General features: G+C 34.4%; 3 protein-coding genes and 1 pseudogene across 8 annotated transcripts; all 4 read left to right on the top strand.

The window, feature by feature from the left end:
• Positions 1-9,162: 9,162 nt before the first annotated feature.
• LOC107943574 (cold-responsive protein kinase 1) lies at positions 9,163-11,569 on the top strand. Of its 6 annotated transcripts, none has more exons than XM_016877337.2 (5): positions 9,163-9,372; positions 10,179-10,291; positions 10,506-10,716; positions 10,794-11,031; positions 11,222-11,569. In XM_016877337.2, the coding sequence occupies exons 3-5, from the start codon at positions 10,596-10,598 to the stop codon at positions 11,511-11,513; spliced, it is 651 nt and encodes a 216-aa protein (XP_016732826.1). In that variant the 5' UTR covers positions 9,163-9,372; positions 10,179-10,291; positions 10,506-10,595; the 3' UTR covers positions 11,514-11,569. The 6 variants fall into 6 exon arrangements, with proteins under 6 accessions (XP_016732826.1, XP_016732827.1, XP_016732824.1 ...); XM_016877338.2 differs by having other exon boundaries at positions 10,179-10,352; XM_016877335.2 differs by having other exon boundaries at positions 10,179-10,363.
• Positions 11,570-13,574: 2,005 nt separating this feature from the next.
• LOC107943572 (LRR receptor-like serine/threonine-protein kinase ER2) lies at positions 13,575-15,370 on the top strand. The gene has a single exon (XM_016877334.2). The coding sequence runs from the start codon at positions 13,575-13,577 to the stop codon at positions 15,123-15,125; it is 1,551 nt and encodes a 516-aa protein (XP_016732823.1). The 3' UTR covers positions 15,126-15,370.
• A 4,229-nt stretch (positions 15,371-19,599) lies between these two features.
• Positions 19,600-21,611, top strand: LOC121206491 (MDIS1-interacting receptor like kinase 2-like; annotated as a pseudogene).
• Positions 21,612-21,935: 324 nt separating this feature from the next.
• LOC121205964 (MDIS1-interacting receptor like kinase 2) lies at positions 21,936-23,150 on the top strand (the record flags this gene model as incomplete). The annotated part of the gene is made up of 2 exons (XM_041076101.1): positions 21,936-22,437; positions 22,690-23,150. Coding segments are annotated over 2 exons (891 nt in total), but the record flags the coding sequence as incomplete, so codon positions are not given.
• Between the last annotated feature and the right edge of the window lie 3,429 nt (positions 23,151-26,579).

Below are 26,579 nucleotides of genomic sequence, written 5' to 3'. Positions count from 1 at the left end.
TGGTAATTTTAAAAATCAAGGGTAAAACGGTAATTTTGTAAATCGAGGGTAAAACGGTAATTCTGTAAACTGAGGGTAAAACGATAATTCTGTAAATCGAGGGTAAAACGATAATTTTAAAAATCGAGGGTAAAACGGTAATTCTGTAAATCGAGGGTAAAACAGTAATTCTGTAAATCGGGAATACTTTGGTAATTTTACAAGTCGAGAGCATTTCAGTAATTGGTAAACTAAAGTATTCTAAACATGGATAACAATACGAATGGGCCTAAAGCCAATTCTCGGCCCAAATGGGCCCACACACTCGTGTGGCCCTTTTAGCCCAAACCTAGCCACAGATATGCGATTCACCTAGCCTAGTCTAATATTTACTACACAATCAAACAACTTATCCAATTGGGCCCGTAGGCCTATTGGGCCCACATGGCCCCTTTCGGCCCATCGCGGCCCGAAGTAGCCATCCAACAACAAGAGTAGTGATAAATACACACCTGATTGGAGACTGGAGTTAATCCAAGCTCCGAGCACTCTTAGCCGACGCCCAACCCAAACGAGCACGCCATAAAGCGAAAGGGATCAGCCAAGAAAGGTACCTTTACTCTCCTCATGGTTCTCTCTATTTAAAACCAGCTTCCCATCCACTCTTATGTTAGCTTCCCGATGTGGGATCCCTCCAACATCAGAGTTTAAATTCAACACCAACTCTTGCCGCCCCCTGTTAGCAAAATAAATGCTCTTTGCTTGCTATGGGATTCGAACCCATGCCTCCCCTCAAATGCTCCACACGCCACTTGCCACTAAGCCATAAGGTTTTTTTGTGTCACAATTTCTCCAACAATATTCTTAAGGCCTACCTACTACACCCAGTGTTTGATTCACCTTAAACCAAATTTTTTGCTAGAGTCCAGGTTTAAACCCAGGACTTCTCCAACACTTCTCAACACACTTAACCACTAAAACAAGCCTTCATTAACGAAATTTGCATGCACAATAGAATATTATAAGCTGCCTTCAACCGCTCCCATACTCGAGGCCCAAAACTTCTAGGCCCAAATTCAGGGTGTTACAACTCTACCTCCCTTAAAGAAATTTCGTCCTCGAAATGTCCATCTAACAGGGTAGTCGTGTAACATCTACCCCACTACGCTACCGCTGCGCACTCTAATCCTACTATCACTGTCACACTTCAACTAGAACTTGAAACATCTCATACATACAACACTTATTCACTGAAGTAGACACATATTTATCTCACATATATACAATTTCTATATCCAAACATCACATCCACAATAAATACCAAATTTAAATTCAGACCAATATCTAAGGAATCCATAGTATTTCAATTTCTAAATAGACAAAAGTATTCAGAAGACTTACGGATTCGGCGTCGGAGACTCGGTGTGCCACACTTTTTAAGAGAAATACTTCAAACAGACCACGTGGTTGAAAATAATTTTCTAAAATTCAACCTTTGAAAACCCAATCCACAGCCGAGTTGTTGCAACCCAGGCTCTGATACCACTAAATGTAACACCCCAAACTCGGCCTGGAAGTTTGGCTCGAACTTGGCGTGTCACATTGAAGTGTTTTTCGAAAACCATGTTTCCATTAAAAACCCTTCTTAATAATTAAAAACTTATACCCTTTTTAAACCTTGTTAGAAAACCTCAATTGGATAACATTCTTAACAACTTTGTAAAAATCTTGGTAGTTGCGGAAACTTACTTTAAAAACAATAAATAAAATTCCAAATTTGAAATCCAGAAAAATACAACGGCTTTACTACAACCCACATAAAATAATTTAAAGGTAATAATCAAAACTGTAACATAAACAGTGTGTGTGGCTTCCTCCGAGCCCCTAGCAACCCCGATCCATCTAAGGCTGGAAATTACCTGAAAGGTTAATAAACGGGGTGAGTTTACGAAAACTCAGTGTGAAATCCCCTACTATAAAAAGGAACAGTCAGTCATCTAAAAGAATTAAAAGTCTGGCCCCAGCCTTACTTACAATTTCAGTACCAATCGGGTCTTAGCCCATTACAACAGATAGTACCAGATGGACCTTAGCCCATTACAGAATAAGAAACATTATCAGAATTGGAACCAAATGAGACTCAGAATCAGTAACAGAATCAGAATCAGAATCAGAATCAATATTAGTAACAGAATCAGAATCAGAATCAGAATTAGGTGACAGAATCAGAATCAGAATCAGTAACAGAATCAGAATTACGTAACAGAATCAGAATCAGAATGTGAATGCAATCCCAACCCAATCCAGCCGTATACACCCCCGTACCAACCTTACACCATGTGGGGAGACAACTCGACCCACCCATCCGCTACACACCATAGAATTTGCAGCATGGCTGACAGAACAGATATCGTGACAGAGTCACCAGATACAGATATTGTGGCACAGCCACCAGAACAGATATTTGTGGCATAGCCACCAGAACGCTTCCTCCGTACAAAATCCCAACTCATGCAACATGTCATGTATGCAGAATGTCATGCCCATATTTGAATCAAACAATCACAGTCAAGTTATTCATATCACCAACATATATTCACAATCAAATCTATCAAACACACAGTCCAAGTCAGTCAATTGCCCACAAGGGCAAAACAGTCATTTAACACCCTAGGGGCAAAATGGTAATTTTACCTCAAAAGGGTATCTCGGTAATTCTATCCTACAGGAGTATTTCGGTATTTTTACCCTACAAGGGTATTTCGATAATTCTACCCTACAGGGGTATTTTGGTAATTCTATCCTATAAGGGTATTTCAGTAATTCTACCCTATAGGGGTATTTCGAAAATTCTACCCTACAGGGGTATTTCAGTAATTTCACAATCAAGGGTAAAATGGTAATTCTGTAAATCGAGGGTAAAACGATAATTTTGTAAACTGAGGGTAAACCAGTAATTCTGTAAATCAAGGGTAAAACGATAATTTTACAAATCGAGGGTAAAATGGTAATTCTGTAAATCGAGGGTAAAACAATAATTCTGTAAACTGAGGGTAAAACAGTAATTCTGTAAATCGAGGGTAAAATAGTAATTCTGTAAACTGAGGGTAAAACGGTAATTCTATAAATCGAGGGTAAAACGGTAATTCTATAAACTGAGGGTAAAACGGTAATTCTGTAAATCGAGGGTAAAACGGTAATTTTAAAAATTGAGGGTAAAATGGTAATTCTGTAAATCGAGGGTAAAACGGTAATTTTGTAAACTGAGGGTAAAACAATAATTCTATAAATCGAGGGTAAAACGGTAATTTTAAAAATCGAGGGTAAAACGGTAATTCTATAAATCGAGGGTAAAACGGTAATTCTGTAAATCGAGGGTAAAACAATAATTTTAAAAATCGAGGGTAAAACGGTAATTCTATAAATCGAGGGTAAAATAGTAATTCTGTAAATCGGGAGTACTTTAGTAATTTTACAAGTCGAGGGCATTTCAGTAATTGGTAAACTAAAGTATTCTAAACATGGATAACAATACGAATGGGCCTAAAGCCTATTCTCGGCCCAAATGGGCCCACAAGCTCGTGTGGCCCTTTTAGCCCAAACCTAGCAACAGATATGCGATTCACCTAGCCTAGTCCAATATTTACTACACAATCAAACAACTTATCCAATTGGGCCCGTAGGCCCATTGGGCCCACATGGCCCCTTTCGACCCATCGCGGCCCGAAGTAGCCATCCAACAACAAGAGTAGTGATAAATACACACCTGATTGGAGACTGGAGTTAATCCACGCTCCGAGCACTCTTAGCCGACGCCCAACCCAAACGAGCACGCCATAAAGCGAAAGGGATCAGCCAAGAAAGGTACCTTTACTCTCCTCATGGTTCTCTCTATTTAAAGCCAGCTTCCTATCCACTCTTATGTTAGCTTCCCGATGTGGGATCCCTCCAACATCAGAGTTTAAATTCAACACCAACTCTTGCCGCCCCCTGTTAGCAAAATAAATGCTCTTTGCTTGCTATGGGATTCGAACCCATGCCTCCCCTCAAATGCTCCACACGCCACTTGCCACTAAGCCATAAGGTTTTTTTGTGTCACAATTTCTCCAATAATATTCTTAAGGCCTACCTACTACACCCAGGGTTTGATTCACCTTAAACCAAATTTTTTGCTAGAGTCCAGGTTTAAACCCAGGACTTCTCCAACACTTCTCAACACACTTAACCACTAAAACAAGCCTTCATTAACGAAATTTGCATGCACAACAGAATATTATAAGTTGCCTTCAACCACTCCCATGCTCAAGGCCCAAAACTTCTAGGCCCAAATTCAGGGTGTTACAATAGGCTTCTTAATCAGTATCTGTTTTGAGAGTATTTCAGAAAAATAAATTATTTCATGAGTCGTTTTGGACCCATGTTGTCTTACATTTTATTTTGTTGTTGTTTGTTTTCCAATGTTTAATAAGCCTTTACTTTTGAATGTTTTTGTCTTGTCTTGTACAAGTTTTTAGTCTTACTTACGCATTTAGTCTTACTTTTACAAGTGATTTTAAGGATAATTTTGTCATCATCATCTCTAGTTTGGCGGATGCTTGGCTTTTGTCAATTTTGCCCGTCACTTTGGACCATTTGAGGCTGCTTTCCTATCATGATAGTTGATTGCAATCACTTCAAATATGTTGTGCTTGAGTTGTGACAAATTCGATTGTCAACGTGTTATAATGTTCTATTGATACGAAGGTTGTCGTGTCGTTGGAGCTTATATAGATATTGGCGAGTGTTTGTTGTTTTTTTTCCTTTTCCCAAATGATATGATCTCATTCATGGAATAAATTTATGATTTTTTTTCTATCAATTTTAATGAGCTTAGTTTTTGTTTTTAAATAAATTGAAAGAAAAAAATTAAAATTAGAAAAAAGTGATGGAACAGTAACCTAGAAATTAGTGTTAAGATGGAAGTCAATTTTACAAAGTGTATTCCTTGTATATTTTGGTTTGAGCCCAGTGGCTACGGCTTGGCATGAGAAGCCTGTGACCCACGCGGAAACCATCATTATCTTCACAAGCAGCATTCCCAGAAACTAGATAGAAACCATTTAACTATTTTCAAAATTTCTCCACCGAGTAAATCAACGTTGGTTTAATAATGCATATTATGATTTTACAAGTTGTTTTGGACCCGTGTTATCTTAATTTTTATTTTTTTATTGTTTAATAAGTTTTCACTTTTGAAAGTTTTTATCTTGTCTTGTACAAGTTGTACAACCCAAATTTAGCCCAATTACAGACCCAAAATACAAACCCAAATAAAACTTAAACCAAAACCTACCCAATAGAAGCCCAATTTACCCAAAACATACCCAACCCAAACACACAACAAAAGAAAAAAAAAGCTAAGGAAACCCTAGCCGTCAGCACATGCTCCCCACCCCATCCCAACCACTTGCCTCCACTGCCTCTGACTCCCACCGCCCCAGTCACGTCGACAGCACAAATGGCCTCTGCTCCACCACCGTTTGCCTGTAGCAATAAAAGAAGAAGAGATAGATTAGTCAAAAACAGCAAGTTGTAAAAAATGACTATAAAAGGCCAAGTTTAAAACCATTGTAACTCTCAGCAATCCTTGATATATACCAACAAAGCATTCAACTTTTTAAAAAACAAAGAAACCCTAGCAATATCAAACAACAAAATCAGTCCAAACAGAGAATAGACATCTAATAACCGAAAGTGATTCATCCTAATCTTCTTACTTTTTCTTACTTTTTCACTTATTTTACTCACATATATATACATATATACGCTTTTAAAACAAAATATAAAAATTCCTTACCTTTTTGGATCTACACGGTGGCCGGCACGGCGGTGACTGGCCTGCACTTCATCGGCTTCTGGGCCAGCAGACCGAGAGAGAGAGAGAGGAGTTTAGGAGTTTTTTTTAGGGGGAGAGGAGAAATGAAAAAAATAAAAATAAATAGGTTATATAGGCCGGCAAAACGCACCGTTTTGCCCGGCCATTTTAAACACAAAAACGGCGCCGTTTTAAGCACCGACCCGAAACCCGACCCGCTCCACAGAAGGATCCGCGTGTTTTTGACATTTGGGATAATTGCGCATGCAGTCCTTCCACAATCTTTTTGGGTTTAATCAGGTCTTTTCATGTTTTAATTTGGCCCCGTAATTTTAATCTTGTTTCAATTTAATCCCCTGACTGCTTGAAGGAGAGACACCTAAACGGCGTTGTTTAGAAAGGTTGGATTATTTGCTCCTTTATTCTCTCCTGTTCGCTCGCATGCTCAAATCAGTCCCCCTTTCTTTTACTTCTTTTAAATTCGCCCCATAAATCCCATTTTCAATTCAATTTCATCCCTTTTATTAATTTTTCTCAATATTCTATCTTAATTCTCATATTATTAATACTACTATATTTTATTACTGTTATCATATTTATATTTATTTATTAGCATCTCATTATGATCATTCTTGCTTAATATTTATATATATATGTATATATATGTTATGTAGTATTATTAATAACTTAATATTATTGTTTTTTTTTAATGTATTTGTATGTTATATATATATTCATTTAGTGTATATACATTGTACTACGCATATATGTATTAGCATTATTACATATATTTGTTCCTTTTAAGTATTATGTAAATATATATATATACGTATATTATATATATTATGCGTATATTTTGTTTTGTGTATTATATGTATATTATGTATATGCTTTTAATATTATTACATACTTATTTTTATTTTTATTTTTTAATGTATTATATGGTACTATTAATTATTTTTCTTTTCTTTTTTACATTATTACTATTTCTAATATATATGTATCGTATGTGCCTTTATATATGGTATGCATATATCGCTCGTATTATTAGTTATATGTATATCTATTTTCAATATATGTTTATGTAATGTTTTTAGTATTATCATTATCTTTGTATTGTTACTATCGTTATTATATCTTTCATTGTCGTCACTATTGCATTATTACTTTCATTATTATTATTATTACTAACATGTATATATACTATATATTTTTATTATATTACGTATACGTTTTTATATATACGCTATGCATATGCATTTTTAAATATTGTATTATTATTATGTATATATATGCTTTTCTCATATATTTCTTATTACTTCTATTATTATGTATGTACCTTAATACATATATGTATATACTACTGTCGTTATCATTGTCATTTTATTTTGCCATTTTTTTACATTTATCTATTTATTTGCTTGCGTATTCAATTACTTCATTTTCTTCACATGTTTATTTACATTTGTTTAGCCTCGCCATTATATCATCTTTTACAACTGTTCATATTATTGCTTTTGACACTATTGCACCCGTCATTATGTTAATATTCATTTGCTTTTATGTTTACTATAAATCACAATTTTACTCAAAACATTAATAATTTTCTCATAAAAGTAAATATTTTGTATTTAGTAATTCGAGATAATCGTGCCCTAACTTACTGGGTCTCGATTTGTCTCATTCAACCTAAATAAACGGAATATTCTTTTAAATCACGATACAAGTCTAAAAAATGCTTATTTTCGGAGCTTCGAGATGTGGTGCCCTAACTTACCGGGTATGACACTTTGATACCTCGAAATAAGATCTTTGGCAAATAAAGGCAATGTTCGATGTTCGGGAGTTCGAGGGAACGTGCCCTAACTTACTGGGTTTCGATTTTCTTCGTTCGCCCTAACTAACCGAATACCCTTTTAAAAGAAGGTAAAATACATCGATTTTAAATAAAAGGCAAGCTCATTCTCAAAAGTTCGAGATGCCGTATCCTAACTCACTAGATATGACGTATCGTTGCCTCGAGACGAGAATGTCTGTAACATTTTAATGTTTATTTTACAAAAGAGGGATTGCATTTCAAGGTCTTTCAAGTTCTCAATTTTCGACAATTAAGACACTAATTAATTAACTAGGTACCAATTTTGAGAGTATCGAGGGTGCTAATCCTTCCTCGTGCGTAATTGACTCCCGAACTCATTTTCTGATTTTCGTAGACCAAAAAAATTATCATTTTAGTAAATCTTCATTTTTACTAAAATAATTAATTTAAGGTGATCCGATCACACCTCATCAAAAAGATTGGTGGCGACTCCCCTCTATTCATTTTCATTTTCAAAATCTAAGTCGTTTTCGTTTTTCAAAAAAAATGGTTACGACACAAGTTTTTTAGTCTTGCTTATGAATGTACTCTTGCTTTTAGAACTGATTTTAAAGAGGGTTTGTCGTCATCCTCTCTAATTTGGTAGATGCTCAGTTCTTTTGTCGATTCTACCCGCCACTTTAGACCATCCGAGGCTGATTTCCTATCGTGATAGTTATTTGCAATCTCTCTAGATATGTTGAGCTTGAGTTTTGATAAAGCCTATTGTCAGTGTGTAATAATGTTCTATTGATGCTGAGGCTAAAGTCTTTGTCATGTTGTTGGAGCTTGTCCTTCAACGTTGTCGAGTGTTTGTTGTTGTTGTTGTTGTTATTGTTTTCTAAATTGTATGATCCCATTTATGGAATGAATTAATGAATTTTTCCTTTCAATTTTAACGAGTTTAGTTTTTGTTTTAAAAGAAATTAAAAGGAAAAAATTAAAATTAGAAAAAGGTGATGGAGCACTAGCCAAGAAATTGGTGTTTGAATAAAGATAAAGATGGAAATGAATTTAAGCAAGTGTATAAGCAAGGTCTTCCTTGTATATTTTGGTTTGGGTTGCCATGAGAAGCCTATGACCCACGCGGAAACCATTATTGTCTTCATAAGCAGTATTCCTCGAAACTTGATAGAAATGTTAACATATTACACTCTCCACCAAGTAAGTCAACGTTGGTTTATGCATGCAAATTATGCTCGCACTTCTAACATGGAGCCCTTGATGGAATTTAAGTCTTCTAACTTTGTGCTTCAATCTACATAAAAATCAATTTATTTGATTACTCTCATTTAAGTAGTTAGTAGAAAATGAGTTTGGCATATACCAAAAAAGTGTTATATAATTAAGCATTAGAAAATTACGCAGTTATAAACTATTTTTGGAGTTTAGGGTTTTTTTTCTTCTGAAAGTTTGGTTATTTTAATTTGTATAATAATAATTTAGGGTCTGTTTGATTGTGGGATTTGGTTTTCCGGAAATTGTTTTCTGAATTTTCCGGCGTTTGTTTGGTGGAAAATGAATTCCACAAGGAAAACCTTTTACAAACACGGCTAAATTCACTTCCTTAGTTTTGGAAAACGTCTTACCAATTTTCCTACCGTAAGACATTTTCCATTCCCTTTTCTACACTCTCATCGCCTCAGCTTCAAAATTTTCTTTGCAGACTTTCTTTAGAAAGGTATGTTTTCTATTTCCACTTTCATTTCTACACATTTTCTATGGCTTGTAATTTTTTAGACTGTTGTGAAGGAGGAAAATGAGAGACTGTTTCTGGAAATTTTTGGAATGGAGGAGTTGGAAAGATTTTGAATTTTCTCTGTATTTTAATAATGAAAAATCTTTCCAATTCCTCCCATTCCACTGATTTCCAGCACTTCCTCTCCATTTTCTTACCTTTCTTCAATCCTTTTTGTTTCATCATTTCCTGCAGTTTGTAAGTGAAATCGATAAACCTTACCTAATTTTCTTACTCTTCTGTTTCATCATTTCGGACGTTAGCACTGTATTTGTATCGCTACATACTCCTCCAACCAATCTTTATATCTCAATCTTAATTAAGTATGAAAATATTCTCTTTGTTTGTTTCTTACGAATTACTTGATTTTTTGCTATTCTTGGCAACGAGTACCAGTCTCTGAAATCAAATTCCTTTGATTTCAGCTTTCGCTATTCTTGCCTGTTATGTGTTTGTCATAAGTTCTCAACTAGGAGACTATAAAAAGCTACTTCAAAATGCCGATTCTCACCCTCAAAACCATATTAAAACACCAAAATCCGTGTCGGGTCATTGGTAGTCAATTCAAAACATCTTCTGTCCAGTATGTAACTTCAAAACATTTTCAGTAATGTAACCATTCCTAAGTATTTATCTCAAACGGTTCCTTGTTTTTGTTTCTGTTTCAGACACATGGTATTGTCAACTATTTCTCTTATAATTTTGTGATCTCATTCGATTCCATATTTGTTATATCTGTGCATGGCCAGAGTTCACCAACGAGAATGTAAAGCTTTTTACTTACAATTCATTGAGATCAGCGACATCAGATTTCCATCCATCAAACAGAATCGGTGCAGGTGGTTTCGGAGTTGTCTACAGGGTAATGAAAGCTCTCCGACCGTTCTTTTGGAACAGAGCATCCATGTCTTCTGGGCTCTTTGGCATGTATTATGTATATGTCTGCTTTTGTGTGTGTGTGTGTGCGAGGGAGAGAGCAGGTTTTCTGGTTTTCATATGGCACGCCTATACTAGTGTCTATAAACTTTAGAATTAGTTGGGAAACACTAACAAAATTTTACTGTTATTGTTTGCAGGGAGTTTTGAGGGATGGTACTCAAGTAGCCATTAAGAAACTGTTTACAGAGTCTAAGCAAGGATCTAATGAATTCCTGACAGAGATCAATATGATATCAAACATACGACACACCAACCTTGTTGAACTAATCGGTTATTGTGTTGAAGACAGCCATCGGGCCTTGGTCTACGAATATCTGGAGAATAACAGCCTTGCCAGTGTTTTACTTGGTAAATACATCAGTCCAAGCTCATTGAACTCCTAATTCTAATTGAGGTATACTGATGTCCAGAAATCCTAATTTCAGGTTCAAGAAGTAAACATATTGCTTTGGATTGGCCAACAAGAGCTGCTGTTTGCTTAGGTACAACTTCTGCTATTGCGTTTCTTCACTATGAAGCTGTACCGCATATTGTCCACAGGGATATTAAAGCTAGTAATATACTCCTGGATGGAAATTTTCATCCTAAAATTGGGGATTTCGGGCTAGCTAAGCTTTTCCCGGACAACGTCACTCATGTCAGTACTCGAGTAGCAGGAGCATTGTAAGCATCATTTTCATTGCATCTCATCCTTAGTCAGCTGCCTAGGCTGTTTAACTATTTTAATATTTCATTGATGTTTTTTAAGGACTTTTGAAGGAGTCATTCACTGGCGATTGTGTTTTGTTCTTTACCTTTGTTTAATCCTTGTGTTTCTATTTGCATCTCAGTTATGATATTGTATTTTGTCTAGTGGATATTTGGCACTAGAGTATGCGCTTTTAGGACAACTAACCAAGAAGGCAGATGTGTACAGCTTTGGGGTGCTTCTGCTTGAAATAATAAGTGGTAAAAGTAGTAGTAAGGCAGCATTTGGAGTGGAGTTCATGCTTCTTGTGATGTCGATGGAGGAAGAAGGATTTGATGATGACTTCTTGTGTTCTGTGTGTGATTATCTCGGGAGTCATGAATCAGAGGCCAAAATGTTTTTAGTTAAAAGTAAGAAGCATAGAAAAATTTGGCTTCAAAAATTTTCTCAGGGTTGAAGATATTGATACTTTTATGTGGTGTAATATTATGCACTTCGACAATGTTGTTACTATGTGGTGTACTACTAATTATGTATTTGGATAATATTATTTCTAGTACTCATTATGGTTTCGAAGCAATTTATAATTATTCAATATTCTTACTAGTACTCATTGTGGATAATATTTTTTCAATTTATAACGATCAATATTGTAGCTTATTATTGAGTATTATTATAAATAAATCATTGCAATATATGTAAAAACAATTTAAAATATAAAAATTTATTAATATATATTAATATATGTAAAAAACAACTTTTCCGGAAAATATTTTCAGGAAATCTGTCAAACAGCAGAAAATATTTTACACAGATTCAATCAAACACCAGAAAATATTTTCCTGTAAGTCATTTTACAGAAAAGTAAAACATTTTCCAGAAATCATTTTACGGAAAATATTTTACTGCCAATCAAACAGACCCTTAATCGTCAGAGTTTATGTTTCCTATCAAATCCTGATTATATTTAAAATGATTAAAAATTGAAATTGTTTTTAAAAACTTAGAAAATTCAAAAAATTAAAAATCATATAAAAGTGAATCAAAAATAAAAAATAATTAGAGTGAGAGAAAATTGGGGAAAGTTGTTTTTAAATTCTTCAAAGTTTATCTTTGTATTATCTGTATAAAAAAATTCAATACTCATTCTTTAAAATAACATAGAAAAAATAAAAATATTAATCAAAATTATTGGTTCTCTATTTTTTACCTATTCTTTTCTTGACATGACTTTTTTTTTATAAGAAAATAAAAAATTAAGAATATAATTTACTTTTACAATTTGGATTTTGAAAATAAAAAATGAATTGAAAATTTTGAATTAAGTATGAAAAATAAAATTTTATGGTATATTTAGTAATATTTTTCTAAAAATAATATAAGAGTTTATTTCACATGTCTTTATAATATCAATTCTGGATGTTCTTCGAAAGCATAAAATTTGACTAAAAAATATTACTAATTTAATTTTAAGAAATTAATTACAACTTTTAACGTTTGTGCGAAGAAGAAAAAAAGCAGGTTGTTTAGTTTGGAAGTCAAGGTCTTCCTCCCATCTTTTGGTTTTAGAGTATGACCCACGCAAAAACCAATATTTGGGATTTTGTGTATTTTTTTGATAGGATTATCAATTAAAATTCGTAGTGCATAACATATATTAGATTATATATAGTGTTATCAATTCTTTCAGTCTAGTAAATAGTATTGCCTGCGTTTTCGTTGGACAATTAATAGAAAAGTGACTAAAATATTTAATTTCGAAAACTTGAATAATTAAAAATATAAAAAAAATTTAACAATTGAGTGACCAAAATAAAAAGAATTAAATAATTGAATGATTATTCTTGTATTTTATTCTAGAAGTAAGATAATAGGGAGAATGTTTTGTAAAGCAGGGGCAGCATTGCTATTTCTGGACCCATCGATATAAACATGTCGGGAAATGTTAGGTAAAGACTAGTAAAGACTTTGAACTTTCAAGTCAATAATGGTCGATTGATCTCTTATGGACATGGTTGTTGTTCTACAAGTTTTTTTCAGGGCATCAATTGTAAATAATTAAGAGAGATGATAGAATGTGGCAGCAACGCATTACTAACTTTTATTGTCGAACTGGAATATATGATTTCAACGCATTACTAAATTTGAAAAAATATTTTTTAACATAGAATAGTATGTATATATATATATAGACATCCCTTTTATTTATATATTACATAAAGTTGAATATTATATGATATAGTCCTTTATGATATAATTACAGGTCCTATGCCAGCAGTTGTTGGAAATTTGAAAAATCTTGTGAGTTTAAATATATCAACAAACAAATTGGTTGGTCCAATCTGACATCGCTTTATGGAGTGGTATTAGTCAAATAAAAAAGCATCGCATTTTATTCACTCATCACCTTCTTAGAAGCTTCAACAAAGAAAAACACAACATTTGCTGCAACTTCCAGTTTACTTCTAAGAGACGAAGACAAGTCCATAACATAATATTAATCAATCTGTGTTAGACAATGCCTAAAGACTTTGAAATTAATAGATATCCAATGAAATTAAATCTGTTTTATATGTATTTAAATAAGCTCAAGTTTGAGAATTGGACTGCAGCTTCAGCCATCAACTTCATAGCTATGAAATCCTACTCCTACACTTGTATCCCTACCTTCTTTTTACTCTCTGTAATTGTAATCACTAGTGCAATTACAAGAGCAACGAACGATGATTCACAATGGCTGGCAGCAGAGGCAAAAGCGTTGAGGGAAACGGGGTGGTGGAGTAATTACAAAAAGAGAGTTAGAAACCATTGTATGTGGCCTGGTATTCGATGCAATGCTGGAAGTGTCGTCGATATTGATCTTAGTGGCCATGGTCTGAATGGGGGCATAACACCTCAAATAGGAGCACTTTCGAAACTCAAGCTCCTTAACCTGTCTTTGAATAGCCTTACAGGTGAGTTACCTTCTTCACTTGGAAACCTCACTCAATTGGCAGTGCTTGATCTTTCTTATAACTATCTTCATTCCATTCCCTCGGAAATTCAGAACATGGAGAATCTTGTTTCTCTAAATTTGTCTGGTAACTCCATTTTTTTTATGTCTTCCAAAATATTCAACCTTAAAAAGCTAATGACTCTCCACCTCAGAAACTGCCGCCTCAGTGGTACCATTCCACCAAATATTGGAGAGCTAGAGAGTATGGTTAATCTTGATCTCTCAAACAATTGGTTTTTTGGTCCAATCCCATCATCTATCAGCAACTTAACCAATCTTGCCTCGTTGTTCCTTCAAAGCAACCAACTTGATGGATCCATTCCAGAAGATATTGGGAGACTAACGAATTTGGTTGCACTGAATCTATCCCCCAGTTATCTTTTTGGTCCAATCCCATCTTCTGTCAGCAACTTAACCAATCTTGCCCCGTTGTCCCTTCAAAGAAACCAACTTAATGGATCCATTCCAGAAGATATTGGGAGACTAACGAATTTGGTTGAATTAGATCTATCATCCAATAAGCTTTCAGGTCACATCCCTTCCTCTCTAGGTCAGTTAACAAAATTGGAATCTCTTTATCTCTACCATAATCAAATTAGTAGTTTTATCCCTCCAAATTTGGGTAGTTTATCCAATTTATGGTATCTATCCATGGCTTCGAATCTTTTGGAAGGTCCTATACCCCATGAAATTGAGAGTTTGAAGGCTTTAAAATGCTTAGATCTCTCGGACAATAAATTGAGTGGATCCATTCCAACTCAGATTGGTAATTTGTCAAATTTAACATACTTAATTTTGGCAAACAATTACTTGAGTGTAAGGATTCCCCTGCAAATTTGTTACTTATCACTATACCAGCTTGATCTAAGCCATAACTTTATTGGTGGAGACATACCTTCTCAACTCTTTAACCTTTCTCATTCCACAAACATTGATATTAGCCATAACCTTCTCCAAGGAGTGATACCTTCCCAGTTTGGGAGTTTAACTCAATTAAGGGTTTCCAGATTTCCCAACATTGATCTCAGTCGAAATAATCTAATGGGCATGATTCCCCGAATTTCCATTTGTTGAGCATTGGCCTGCAATGCAACAAACTTCCAGCGGCAGCAGACCAGCTTTAGAATCGAATAGGAGCTGCTTGTTTCATTTTGTTTATTTTGATTTTTTTTGTAAAGCAATCAAGTTGACATGTAACTTGATTTCTAGAGTTAGTAAGATATGAAAATGATGGATGTAATAGCTGATTTATTTTCAGCTTTTGACTTGTATTATTTTAGTTGGCAACTTGCCAAATTTGGTGGGAGTAGTTACGTTTAGGTAACTGACTTGCTTTTGTATCTCCTTTATATTTTGAAATGGAAATGGAATGAATGCTGATGGGGGACTTTTCTCATTCGGTTACTTGCTGCTTCTCTTTGGATTTTCATTTTGTTCTTTTGTTTTGTTTTGCTTCCTGTTTTTCATGAGCTTATGCTCTTTGTTGTTCATTGTTGCTGCTGCCTTTTTCTAACAAATGGTAATCAGAGCCTCTTGTCTTTGAGGACCTCTGTTGTTTAAGTTTTTTTTTTGTTTCAAAATAAACTCAAAAATCGTGTTTGTCAAACTAGTTTCAGCAACATGAGCTTTGCACCTCCTCCACCACTAGTTTTTGCTGGAGAAAACTACCACATTTGGGTAGTTAAAATGAAAACTTACCTCCAAGCACTTGATCTGTGGAGTGCAGTTGAAAATGATGTCGAGCCACCACCACTGAGAGCAAATCCAACCATTGCTCAGATCGGGAAACATGGTGAGGAGCGACCCAAGAAGCATAAAGCCATGGCCTGCCTACAGAATGGAGTGTCTGATGTGATTTTTACTCGCATCATGGCCTGTGACTCACCCAAACAAGCTTGGGACAAGCTAAAAGAGGAGTTCATGGGATCAGACAAGACTAGGCAGCAACAAGTCATCAACCTTAGAAGGGAGTTTGAAAATTTAAAGATGAAGGAGTCAGAAACTATCAAGCAATATTCTGATAGGATTATGGCTACTGTCAATAATATTAGACTCCTTGGAGAAGATTTCAGTGACAGCAGGGTTGTTGAGAAGGTTATTACCACCTTACCTGAAAGGTTTGAGTCAAAAATCTCCTCATTGGAGGACTCGAGAGATCTCACAACCATTTCTTTGTCTGAGTTGGTTAACTCACTCTATGCACTTGAGCAGAGAAGAGCAAGTAGGCAGGAGGAGAGTCTTGAAGGTGCTTTTCAAGCAAAGGTCAGAGAAGGCTCCAGCTCAAGCCAGAAAGCTAAGAAGCCTTGGTTTGAAAAGAGGGAAAGATCAAAAAAAGATGCCGGTAGAAGGAGGTTTCCACCATGCGTTCACTGCAAGAAGACTAATCATTTGGAGAAGTATTGCTGGACCAGACCAGACATACAGTGCAAAAGCTGTAAGAAGTATGGCCATCATGAGAAAATCTGTAGAAGTCATGAGAAGGCACAAGCACAGCCAGTACAAGCCAAGTCTGCCGAGGATGTCCAAGCTCAGAAGGAGCATGTATTTACAGCTTCATGTTTTGCAGCTAACAGCAAGAGCAGTTGGCTTGTAGATAGTGGCTGCTCACACCACATGGCTGCAGATGAGAGCCTTTTCAAGAACATTGACAGGAGCTTTGTCTCGAAGGTCAGGATAGGAAATGGCAACTTGATTGAAGCAAAAGGAAGAGGTGATGTGGTGATTCACACTGGTTCAGGTAACAAAATCATTTCTGATGTGCTCTATGTGCCAGAAATAGACCAAAATTTACTCAGTGTAGGCCAGCTAGTCAAGAAAGGCTTTTCACTAGTTTTCAAGAATGATTCTTGTGTTATAAGTGATGCTCATGGTAGGGAGATTGTCTCAGCACCTATGGGAGACAAATGTTTTATGCTGGATGTGAGTCAGCTTGAGAAAAGTGCATATACAAGCTCAGTTGACAATACTGATCTTTGGCACAAGAGGTTTGGCCATGTTAACCTCAAATCACTTGATTTGCTGCACAAAATGAACATGACAAAGGACATGGTGAAGGTTAGTGCAAGTGAAGGTGTTTGTGAAGTGTGTCAGCTTGGCAAGCAGGCCAGGTTGCCTTTTCCAGTAAACCAAGCATAGAGGGCTCGAGAAAGACTTGAGTTGGTGCACTCAGATGTCTGTGGACCAATGAAGACCCCTTCACTGAATGGTAGTAAGTATTTTATACTGTTTATTGATGATCTGACCAGATTTTGCTGGGTTTATTTCATGAAACAGAAGTCAGAAGTGTTTGAAGTTTTTGGAAAGTTCAAGGCATTGGCAGAAAATCAAACAGGCTGCAGGATTAAGGCCTTGAGGACAGACAATGGTTCTGAATACTTGTTTGAAAGATTTCAGAAGCTATATGAGCAGGCTGGGATTCATCATCAATTGACCACAGTGTATACTCCTCAGCAAAATGGAGTATCTGAGAGGAAGAACAGGACAGTGATGAACATGACCAGATGTTTGTTGTTTCAAAGCAAGCTTCCAAGCATTTTTTGGGCTGAAGGTGTCAACACCTCAGTGTACCTGCTCAATAGGCTGCCAACACATGCTGTGAATGATAAAACTCCTTTTGAAGCATGGTATGATCTTAAACCAACTGTTTCCCATTTAAAAGTATTTGGTTGCATGTGTTTTGTACTTGTCCCTGCAGAAAGAAGAACCAAGCTCGAGAAGAGGTCAGTTCTTGGTATATTTGTTGGCTACAGTAGCTGCAAGAAGGGCTACAGAGTATTTGATCCTTTAACTAAGAAGATTTTGGTAAGCAGGGATGTCAAATTCGATGAAGGAAGGTTTTGGAGTCTAGATGGCTCTAACACAAGTCAGTTTGAAGAAGAGCAGATTGACAGCAATCTGGAATTGGCAGAAAATGAAGTCAGTAATGCCAATGTAGATGATGCTCCTGTGAGAGGGACCAGGTCTATTGCTGATATCTACCAAAGATGCAATGTGGCCATTGTTGAGCCTTCAAGCTATGAAGAAGCTGCAAGAAGCAAGAGCTGGAAGAAGGCTATGGAGGCTGAAATCGACATGATCCATAAGAATGACACTTGGGATCTGGTAGACAGACCTGATCAAAAGAAGGTCATAGGTGTCAAGTGGGTTTTCAGGGCTAAGTTCAATGCAGATGGCTCTCTGAACAAGCACAAGGCAAGACTTGTGGTGAAAGGGTACAATCAACAGTTTGGCATTGATTTTGAGGAGACATTTGCTCCAGTGGCAAGGCTGGATACCATAAAGCTTCTATTTTCCTTCGCTGCACAGAAACAGTGGAAGGTCCATCAGCTTGATGTCAAGTCAGCTTTCTTGAATGACTTCCTTAAAGAGGAAATTTATGTTGAACAGCCTGATGGATTTAAAGTCCAAGGAAAGGAGGACAAGGTTTACAAGCTGAAGAAAGCACTCTATGGACTAAAACAGGCTCCTCGAGCCTGGTATGACAGGATAGATGCTTACCTGTCTAGGCTCAATTTCGAGAAAAGTTTGAGTGAGCCAACTTTGTTTATAAAGAAGTCCAAAGATGAGACTTTGCTGATTGTCTCAATATATGTGGATAATCTATTAGTGACTGGAAGCAGGGTCGATTTGATTCAGGAGTTCAAGAAGAATATGCAAGACATGTTTGACATGACAGACTTGGGAATCATGACTTACTTCCTTGGTATGGAAGTAGACCAGTCTGATCAAGGCATTTTTATCAGCCAGCATGCATTTTCCTTGAAAATTCTCACTAAGTTTCATATGGAAAATAGCAAACCAGTGAGCACACCATTAGCTGTGGGAGAGAAACTAAGCAGCTTTGGAAATGAAGAAAAGGTAGATGAAAAGGAGTATAGAAGCTTGATGGGCTGTTTACTTTACTTGACAGCAACCAGACCTGACCTTATGCATTCAGTTAGTCTACTGTCCAGATTCATGCACAGCTGCAATACAACTCATTTGAAAGCAGCAAAGAGAATACTCAGGTATGTCAAAGGTACTTTGAAGTTTGGTGTAATGTTCAAGAAAGGAAGTGAGCTGAAATTAACTGGCTACTCAGATAGTGACTGGGGTGGATCAGTTGATGATATGAGAAGTACTTTAGGCTACTTCTTTACACTTGGTTCGGGAGTTTTTAGTTGGAGTTCAAAGAAGCAACAAACTGTTGCTCAGTCTACTGCTGAAGCCGAATACATAGCAGCAGCTGCAGCAGTGAATCAAGCCATTTGGCTTAGGAAGTTGCTATGTGATTTGAATGAAGAACAGCTTAAGCCAACTGAAATTATGGTGGATAACCAGTCAGCAGTTGCCATCTCCAAAAATCCTGTTTTTCATGGCAAAACCAAACATTTTAAGCTCAAGTTTTACTTTGTTCGAGAAATTGTTCAATCCAAAGAAGTGTGTCTTATACATTGCAGCTCACAAGATCAATTGGCTGACATTTTGACAAAGTCTCTTGGCACAATCAGGTTTTAATTCTTACGAGATTCGATTAGTGTTTGTTGCCTACAGTCCAAGGAGGAGTGTTGAGCATTGGCCTGCAATGCAACAAACTTCCAGCGGCAGCAGACCAGCTTTAGAATCGAATAGGAGCTGCTTGTTTCATTTTGTTTATTTTGATTTTTTTTGTAAAGCAATCAAGTTGACATGTAACTTGATTTCTAGAGTTAGTAAGATATGAAAATGATGGATGTAATAGCTGATTTATTTTCAGCTTTTGACTTGTATTATTTTAGTTGGCAACTTGCCAAATTTGGTGGGAGTAGTTACGTTTAGGTAACTGACTTGCTTTTGTATCTCCTTTATATTTTGAAATGGAAATGGAATGAATGCTGATGGGGGACTTTTCTCATTCGGTTACTTGCTGCTTCTCTTTGGATTTTCATTTTGTTCTTTTGTTTTGTTTTGCTTCCTGTTTTTCATGAGCTTATGCTCTTTGTTGTTCATTGTTGCTGCTGCCTTTTTCTAACACCATTTTATCCGGAGAACCTCAACTTATCGTTTAACTCCCTGAGGGGTCCAATTCCATATGGGTTATTGAATTTTCCACCCAAGACATTTATAGGCAATAAGGATTTATGTGGTTCCATTCAAGGCTTCCTTCCTTGCCTATCAACGAAGCACAATCTGGCAGTCATTATTCTTGTCCCGACATTGTTATTTCTTATCTCATTCTTTACATTGGTGATATTCATCTTTTGCCAACAACATAGAGCTAAAGCTCTGAAACATATTCCAAGTCCAACCAAAAATGGAGATTTATTTTGTATTTGGAATTTTGATGGAAAGATTGCATTTGAAGACATCATCAGAGCAACGGAGGATTTTAATATCAAATATTGCATTGGAACGGGTGGTTATGGCAGTGTTTGCAGAGCAGTCTTACCAAGTGGCAAAGTTGTTGCCTTAAAAAAACTCCACCGATTGGAAGCGGAGCAACCGGCTTACGACACAAGTTTCCGAAATGAGATCAAGTTTTTAACAGAAATACGACACAAGAACATCATCAAGCTCCACGGATTTTGTCTCCACAACCGTTGCATGTTCTTGATTTATGAATATATGGAAAAGGGAAGCTTGTTTTATGCCTTGAGCATTGATGAGGAAGCTGTGGAATTGGATTAGACCAAAAGAGTGAACATTGTCAAAGGTGTCGCACATGCTCTATCTTACATGCATCATGATTGCAACCCTCCAATTGTTCATCGAGACATCTCAAGCAATAACATTTTGTTGAACTCTGAATTGGAAGCTGTTATTGCTGACTTTGGGACTGCAAGACTTCTTGATCCTGATTCATCTAATCGAACTGTAATTGTTGGGACGTATGGATATATTGCCCCAGGTTCTGCACCTTCACTCTCTTCTTTTCCTTTTTATTTAGTTTCTGCTGCTTATTTGTTGCGAATTACAAATTAGAATAATGAGGGAAACAATTAGGAAAAACAAAATTAAGAAATATCAAATATAAATAAATAAAAAATTAATTCTAGATTGGAGGATTCAAATGCAAACATACATGCTGATTACAAAATATAAATTAACATGTATTTAATTATTTTTGTTGTTGTAATTACAGAACTTGCTTATTCGTTGGTCATGACCGAAAAATGTGATGTTTATAGTTTTGGAGTGCTAGCGTTGGAAGTATTGATGGGAAAGCATCCTGGTGAATTGTTGTCAATACTATCATCATCATTGTCTCGTGTCCAAAATTTCATGCTAAATGAAATTTTGGACCCTCGATTATCAACCCCGAGAAGTCAAAAAATGGCAGGAGACATCGCTTTTATTGCTGTCATTGCTTTTGCATGCTTACGACCTAGACCCAAAGCTCGACCAACAATGAAATTAGTGTCTCAAGAATTCCTACACATCAAGTCTCCAATTACAATGCCTCTTCACGAAATATCATTGATCGAGCTTAAGAATCATGAGATGTTTATGAGCGATGAAAATCACAAATAAATAAATGATTTGAAGTTGATGTAATAATATAGGAACCAATGGAAAGTGATAAATAGAATAAATCTTCAACAAGGCACGACATTGTTATTCATAGTTGCTTTCTTTTTTTCCTATAAAATATTTAAAATTTTTGGTTGAAAGACATGACTTTTAATAATTAGAACTATGTTTTAATAATCAAGATTAATATTTAATTTTAGTTAAAATTTATACAATCTAATAAATAACATATATAAATATCAATAGAAATATTTTTTAAAATTAAATATAACTTAATTTAATTTAATTAATTAGCTTCTTCACAACAGAGTACTTATTTGATTAAAGTAATCAAATCACAAAATGAGTTACATTATAAAATCAAATTTAGTTCCCATATTAACTATCTAAAATTACATTGGAACGGGTGGTTATGGCAGTGTTTACAGAGCAGTCTTACCAAGTGGCAAAGTTGTTGCCTTAAAAAAACTCCACCGATTGGAAGCGGAGCAACCGGCTTACGACACAAGTTTCCGAAATGAGATCAAGTTTTTAACAGAAATACGACACAAGAACATCGTCAAGCTCCACGGATTTTGTCTCCACAACCGTTGCATGTTCTTGATTTATGAATATATGGAAAAGGGAAGCTTGTTTTATGCCTTGAGCATTGATGAGGAAGCTGTGGAATTGGATTGGACCAAAAGAGTGAACATTGTCAAAGGTGTCGCACATACTCTATCTTACATGCATCATGATTGCAACCCTCCAATTGTTCATCGAGACATCTCAAGCAATAACATTTTGTTGAACTCTGAAATGGAAGCTGTTATTGCTGACTTTGGGACTGCAAGACTTCTTGATCCTGATTCATCTAATCGAACTGTAATTGTTGGGACGTATGGATATATTGCCCCAGGTTCTGCGCCTTCACTCTCTTCTTATCTTTTTTATTTAGTTTTATCCATTCTTAGTTTCTGCTGCTTATTTGTTTCGAATTACTTATTAGAATAATGAGGGAAACAAGTAGGAAAAACAAAATTAAAAAATTTCAAATATAAATTACAAAAATTAATTCGAGATTGGAGGATTCAAATGCAAACATAAACTAAGCTGAATACAGAATATAAATTAACATCTATTTAACTTTTCTTTTTTATTTTAATTACAGAACTTGCTTATTCGTTGGTCGTGACCGAAAAATGTGATGTTTATAGTTTTGGAGTGTTGGCATTGGAAATATTGATGGGAAAGCATCCTGGTGAATTATTGTCAACACTATCATCATCATCATCTTGTGTCCAAAATTTCATGCTAAATGAAATTTTGGACCCTCGATTATCAACCCCGAGAAGTCAAAAAATGGCAGGAGACATTGCTTTTATTGCTGTCATTGCTTTTGCATGCTTACGACCTAGACCCAAAGCTCGACCAACAATGAAATTAGTGTCTCAAGAATTCCTACACATCAAGTCTCCAATTGCAATGCCTCTTCATGAAATATCATTGATCGAACTTAAGAATCATGAGATGTTTATGAGCGATGAAAATCACAAATAAATAAATGATTTGAAGTTGATGTAATAATATAGGAACCAATGGAAAGTGATAAATAGAATAAATCTTCAACAAGGCACGACATTGTTATTCATAGTTGCTTTCTTTTTTTCCTATAAAATATTTAAAACTTTTGGTTGAAAGCATGAATTTTAATAACTAGAACTATGTTTTAATAATCAAGATTAATATTTAATTTTAGTTAAAATTTACATAATCTAATAAATAACATATACAAATATCAATAGAAATATTTTTTTAAAATTAAATATAACTTAATTTAATTTAATTAATTAGCTTCTTCACAACAGAGTACTTATTTGATTAAAGTAATCAAATCACAAAATGAGTTACATTATAAAAACAAATTTAATTCCCATATTAACTATCTAAAATTACATTAAATAAAAAAATTATTTAATTTCCATTGTTTTCGTGCATTTCAATTTCGAGGTTGTTAGGTTTTAATTTTATTGAATATGGTTTAAATGACCTCTTTAAACAGAATCCACATTTTAATATAATTTTAGAAATAATTTAAATTTTAACTTAATTTTAGAATTAGAATTAAAAGTTTGGTTCTAAATCATGGTTTAAATTAAATCTCATATTGATTTTTAGGATTGGAACAGAATTTTAAACCTTTAAGGGGCCAAATTGATTTTTTTTAATTTCAAATTTAGAGTTATTGTTTTTAATTTGCAAATTTAAACACGAAATTAAGATGGGATTAAATCAAATTTATTTTATTTTGATTAAATTCAAAATTGAAATTAGTTTGGTGAGTGACTAAAAAGTAGAAATAAGATGGGATTAAATCAAATTATTATTATTATCATACCTACTAAAAAATTCGGAATTGTTTAAAAAATATAAAAATTATTTTTTTTTTGTTGATGTTGAGTTGTGATAAAGTTGATTATTAGCTTGTCATAATGTTTTATTGATGTTGAGACTAAAGCTTTTGTCGTGTTGTTGGAGCTTGTTTTTCACTGCCGACAAGTGTTTGTTGATTCTTTTTCTTTTTCCCAAATTATATAATCTCATTCATGGAATGAATTAATGAATTTTTGTTTTCAATTTTAATGAGATTAGATTTTGTTTTTAAAGAAATTGGTGTTTGAATTATATGATCCCAAATTGGTGTTTGAAAATAAATTTTAAAAAATATGTAGACTTAAATAACACTAAGATATATGTAACCTAACAAGCAAATATTTCTAAAATAATAACAAAATTAACAAATGCCTTTAAAATAATAACAAAATTAACAATAAAATAATTTTTATACAATATCCAAATAATAACAATATAATAGTAAAATAGTAGCAAAATGAGAGAAAACAAGAAGTAAATAATATTAAAAAAAACAGAGCAGATTTTTTATGTCCTTTAATGAATTCGGGCCAAGCCCGGGCCAAAAATACCTTACCCGAGGGCAGCCCTTTTTTAAACGGACCATATTTTTTTGTTCAAGCCAATTTTTCGTGCTTATATTTTTGCCCAAACCCTCCCACATTTCGGGCAGGCTTCTGGTTGGGCCGGGTGACCCGACCCATGAACAGGTCTAGCGTACGTGTGATTATTTTAAGAAAAAAATAAACATCGGTGAATTCTGGAGCATAGGATAGAGAATAGCATGTCCAAATCCTATGGTTGTCACTAAAAAGAGGTAATGTTTATAGCTTTGGAGTGTTTTGCTTTGGAAATACTATTTTTCTTCATTCTTATATTATGGGTTTAAGGTTATTTTATTTTATATAACTGTGCTTCGAATTAAAGTTATTATAGGAGAAATGTAAGCATCTAGTCAATAGGTGACAATTGAGGTTCAGGTTAAAGGTTAATTTAGCTCTCAAAATTATACTCTACTATTAGTTTGTTATTAAGAAAAGAAAAGTTAAAATAGGCTGCAAGTTCCGCATTTAGAATTTAGTTCTCCTACTTTTATTTTAAGGATTTTAATCTTTTTACTTTTTGAATTTAAAAATACAAATCCAATTATTAATACCGTTAAAACTCATCGATCAAATTTAGATTTATTAAAATATCATTTTTCGTTACATATCTACTAATTAATTTGTTTTATTATTTTAAAATTTCACACCAACGAAATTAATAAACTTTAATCTGATTATAACAATTGACATGAATTTTGAAATCTAAAAAATAAATAAATTAAAATTCAAATATACAAAGAGTACAATGACTTGAAGCATATTTTAACCCTACAAAAATTCCTTTTGAGTTTGAAATTTTATACCTATTAAAAAGAACACTAACATGACATGCTAGAAAAGTGTCATGTTGCATAAAATGTTTTTTATGTGAAATAAATTTTATAAGGTAAAAAAAATAAAGATTAATATATATTCAAATTTATATAAAATTTTCAAAAATATAATAAGATTTTTTTTCAAATTTATTTCTAAATTTACATTCAAATTCTTTTGGGCATCAAACATAAGAAACCTCGCATAGAGTTAAATTTAAAGAATGCCCAAAAACTTTTTTTTAAGTATTCTATTAGTTCCAACCATTATTTAATCATTCTTAGAAACTCATTTCAAGACCTCGAATTTATTGGAAAACCTTAAAAGAATTTTTTTTCTTTAAGCCATTTGCTTTTTCTATTTTGTTTTGTCTAATAGTGGTGCTAGCAGTCGAGCGGGTTGGTTATTGTCCGTCTATTTTTTTCCTCCCACTCAACTTATTTTTTCCTCTCTTTATTCATTTTATGTGCCTTATCTCTTTTTAATTTTTAAATCTACTTTGTAGATATCTTCGTTGCCTTCACAACTTGTAATGGACAGATAACAGTGTCTGTCATTGCTGAACCTCCACCGACCATTGAAGAATTGAATAAGTCCTTGTTAAATGATATACTAAGCCCTTAATAAAAATTATCCCATAATTGACGAAAGTGCTAGTGGCTAGTAATGATATCAACCATTGATTGCCACTAAATTTTCTATCAACCAACCATAACCATTAGATCATCTTTAGGTAAGATTTATATTTTAATAATAATAAGTAAAGAAATGGTAAAAGATGAGCTATTCTCATCTTCTTTCTCTTGATTATAAGTTATTAATAACTTGCACTTGGAATGAATTGATAGGTTATGTGATATGGTATGTTATGGTTTGATTCTTTAAGAAATCCTAAAGTTGAATTTTCGAATTTGATTATAATGGATATATAATTGTTTCCATATGTTTAATCCCTTGTTCATTTATGTTAAGGTAAAATGTAGCAAAGGCTAAAGTCTTTATCGTGTTGTTGGAGCTTGTCCTTAACACTAACGAGTGTTTGTTGTTTTTTTTTCTAAATTGTATGATCCCATTTATGGAATGAATTAATAAATTTTTCTTTCAATTTTAATGAGTTTAGTTTTTGTTTTAAAAGAAACTGAAAGGAAAAAGTTAAAATTAGAAAAAGGTAATGGAGCACTTGCTAAGAAATTGGTGTTTGAATAAAGATGAAGATGGAAGTGAATTTAAG

This window comes from Gossypium hirsutum, chromosome A09 (genome assembly GCF_007990345.1).
Source record: "Gossypium hirsutum isolate 1008001.06 chromosome A09, Gossypium_hirsutum_v2.1, whole genome shotgun sequence".
Lineage (NCBI taxonomy): Eukaryota > Viridiplantae > Streptophyta > Magnoliopsida > Malvales > Malvaceae > Gossypium > Gossypium hirsutum.
The sequence above is the reverse complement of the archived record's forward strand: the minus strand, read 5'-3'. Positions and strand labels throughout refer to the sequence as shown.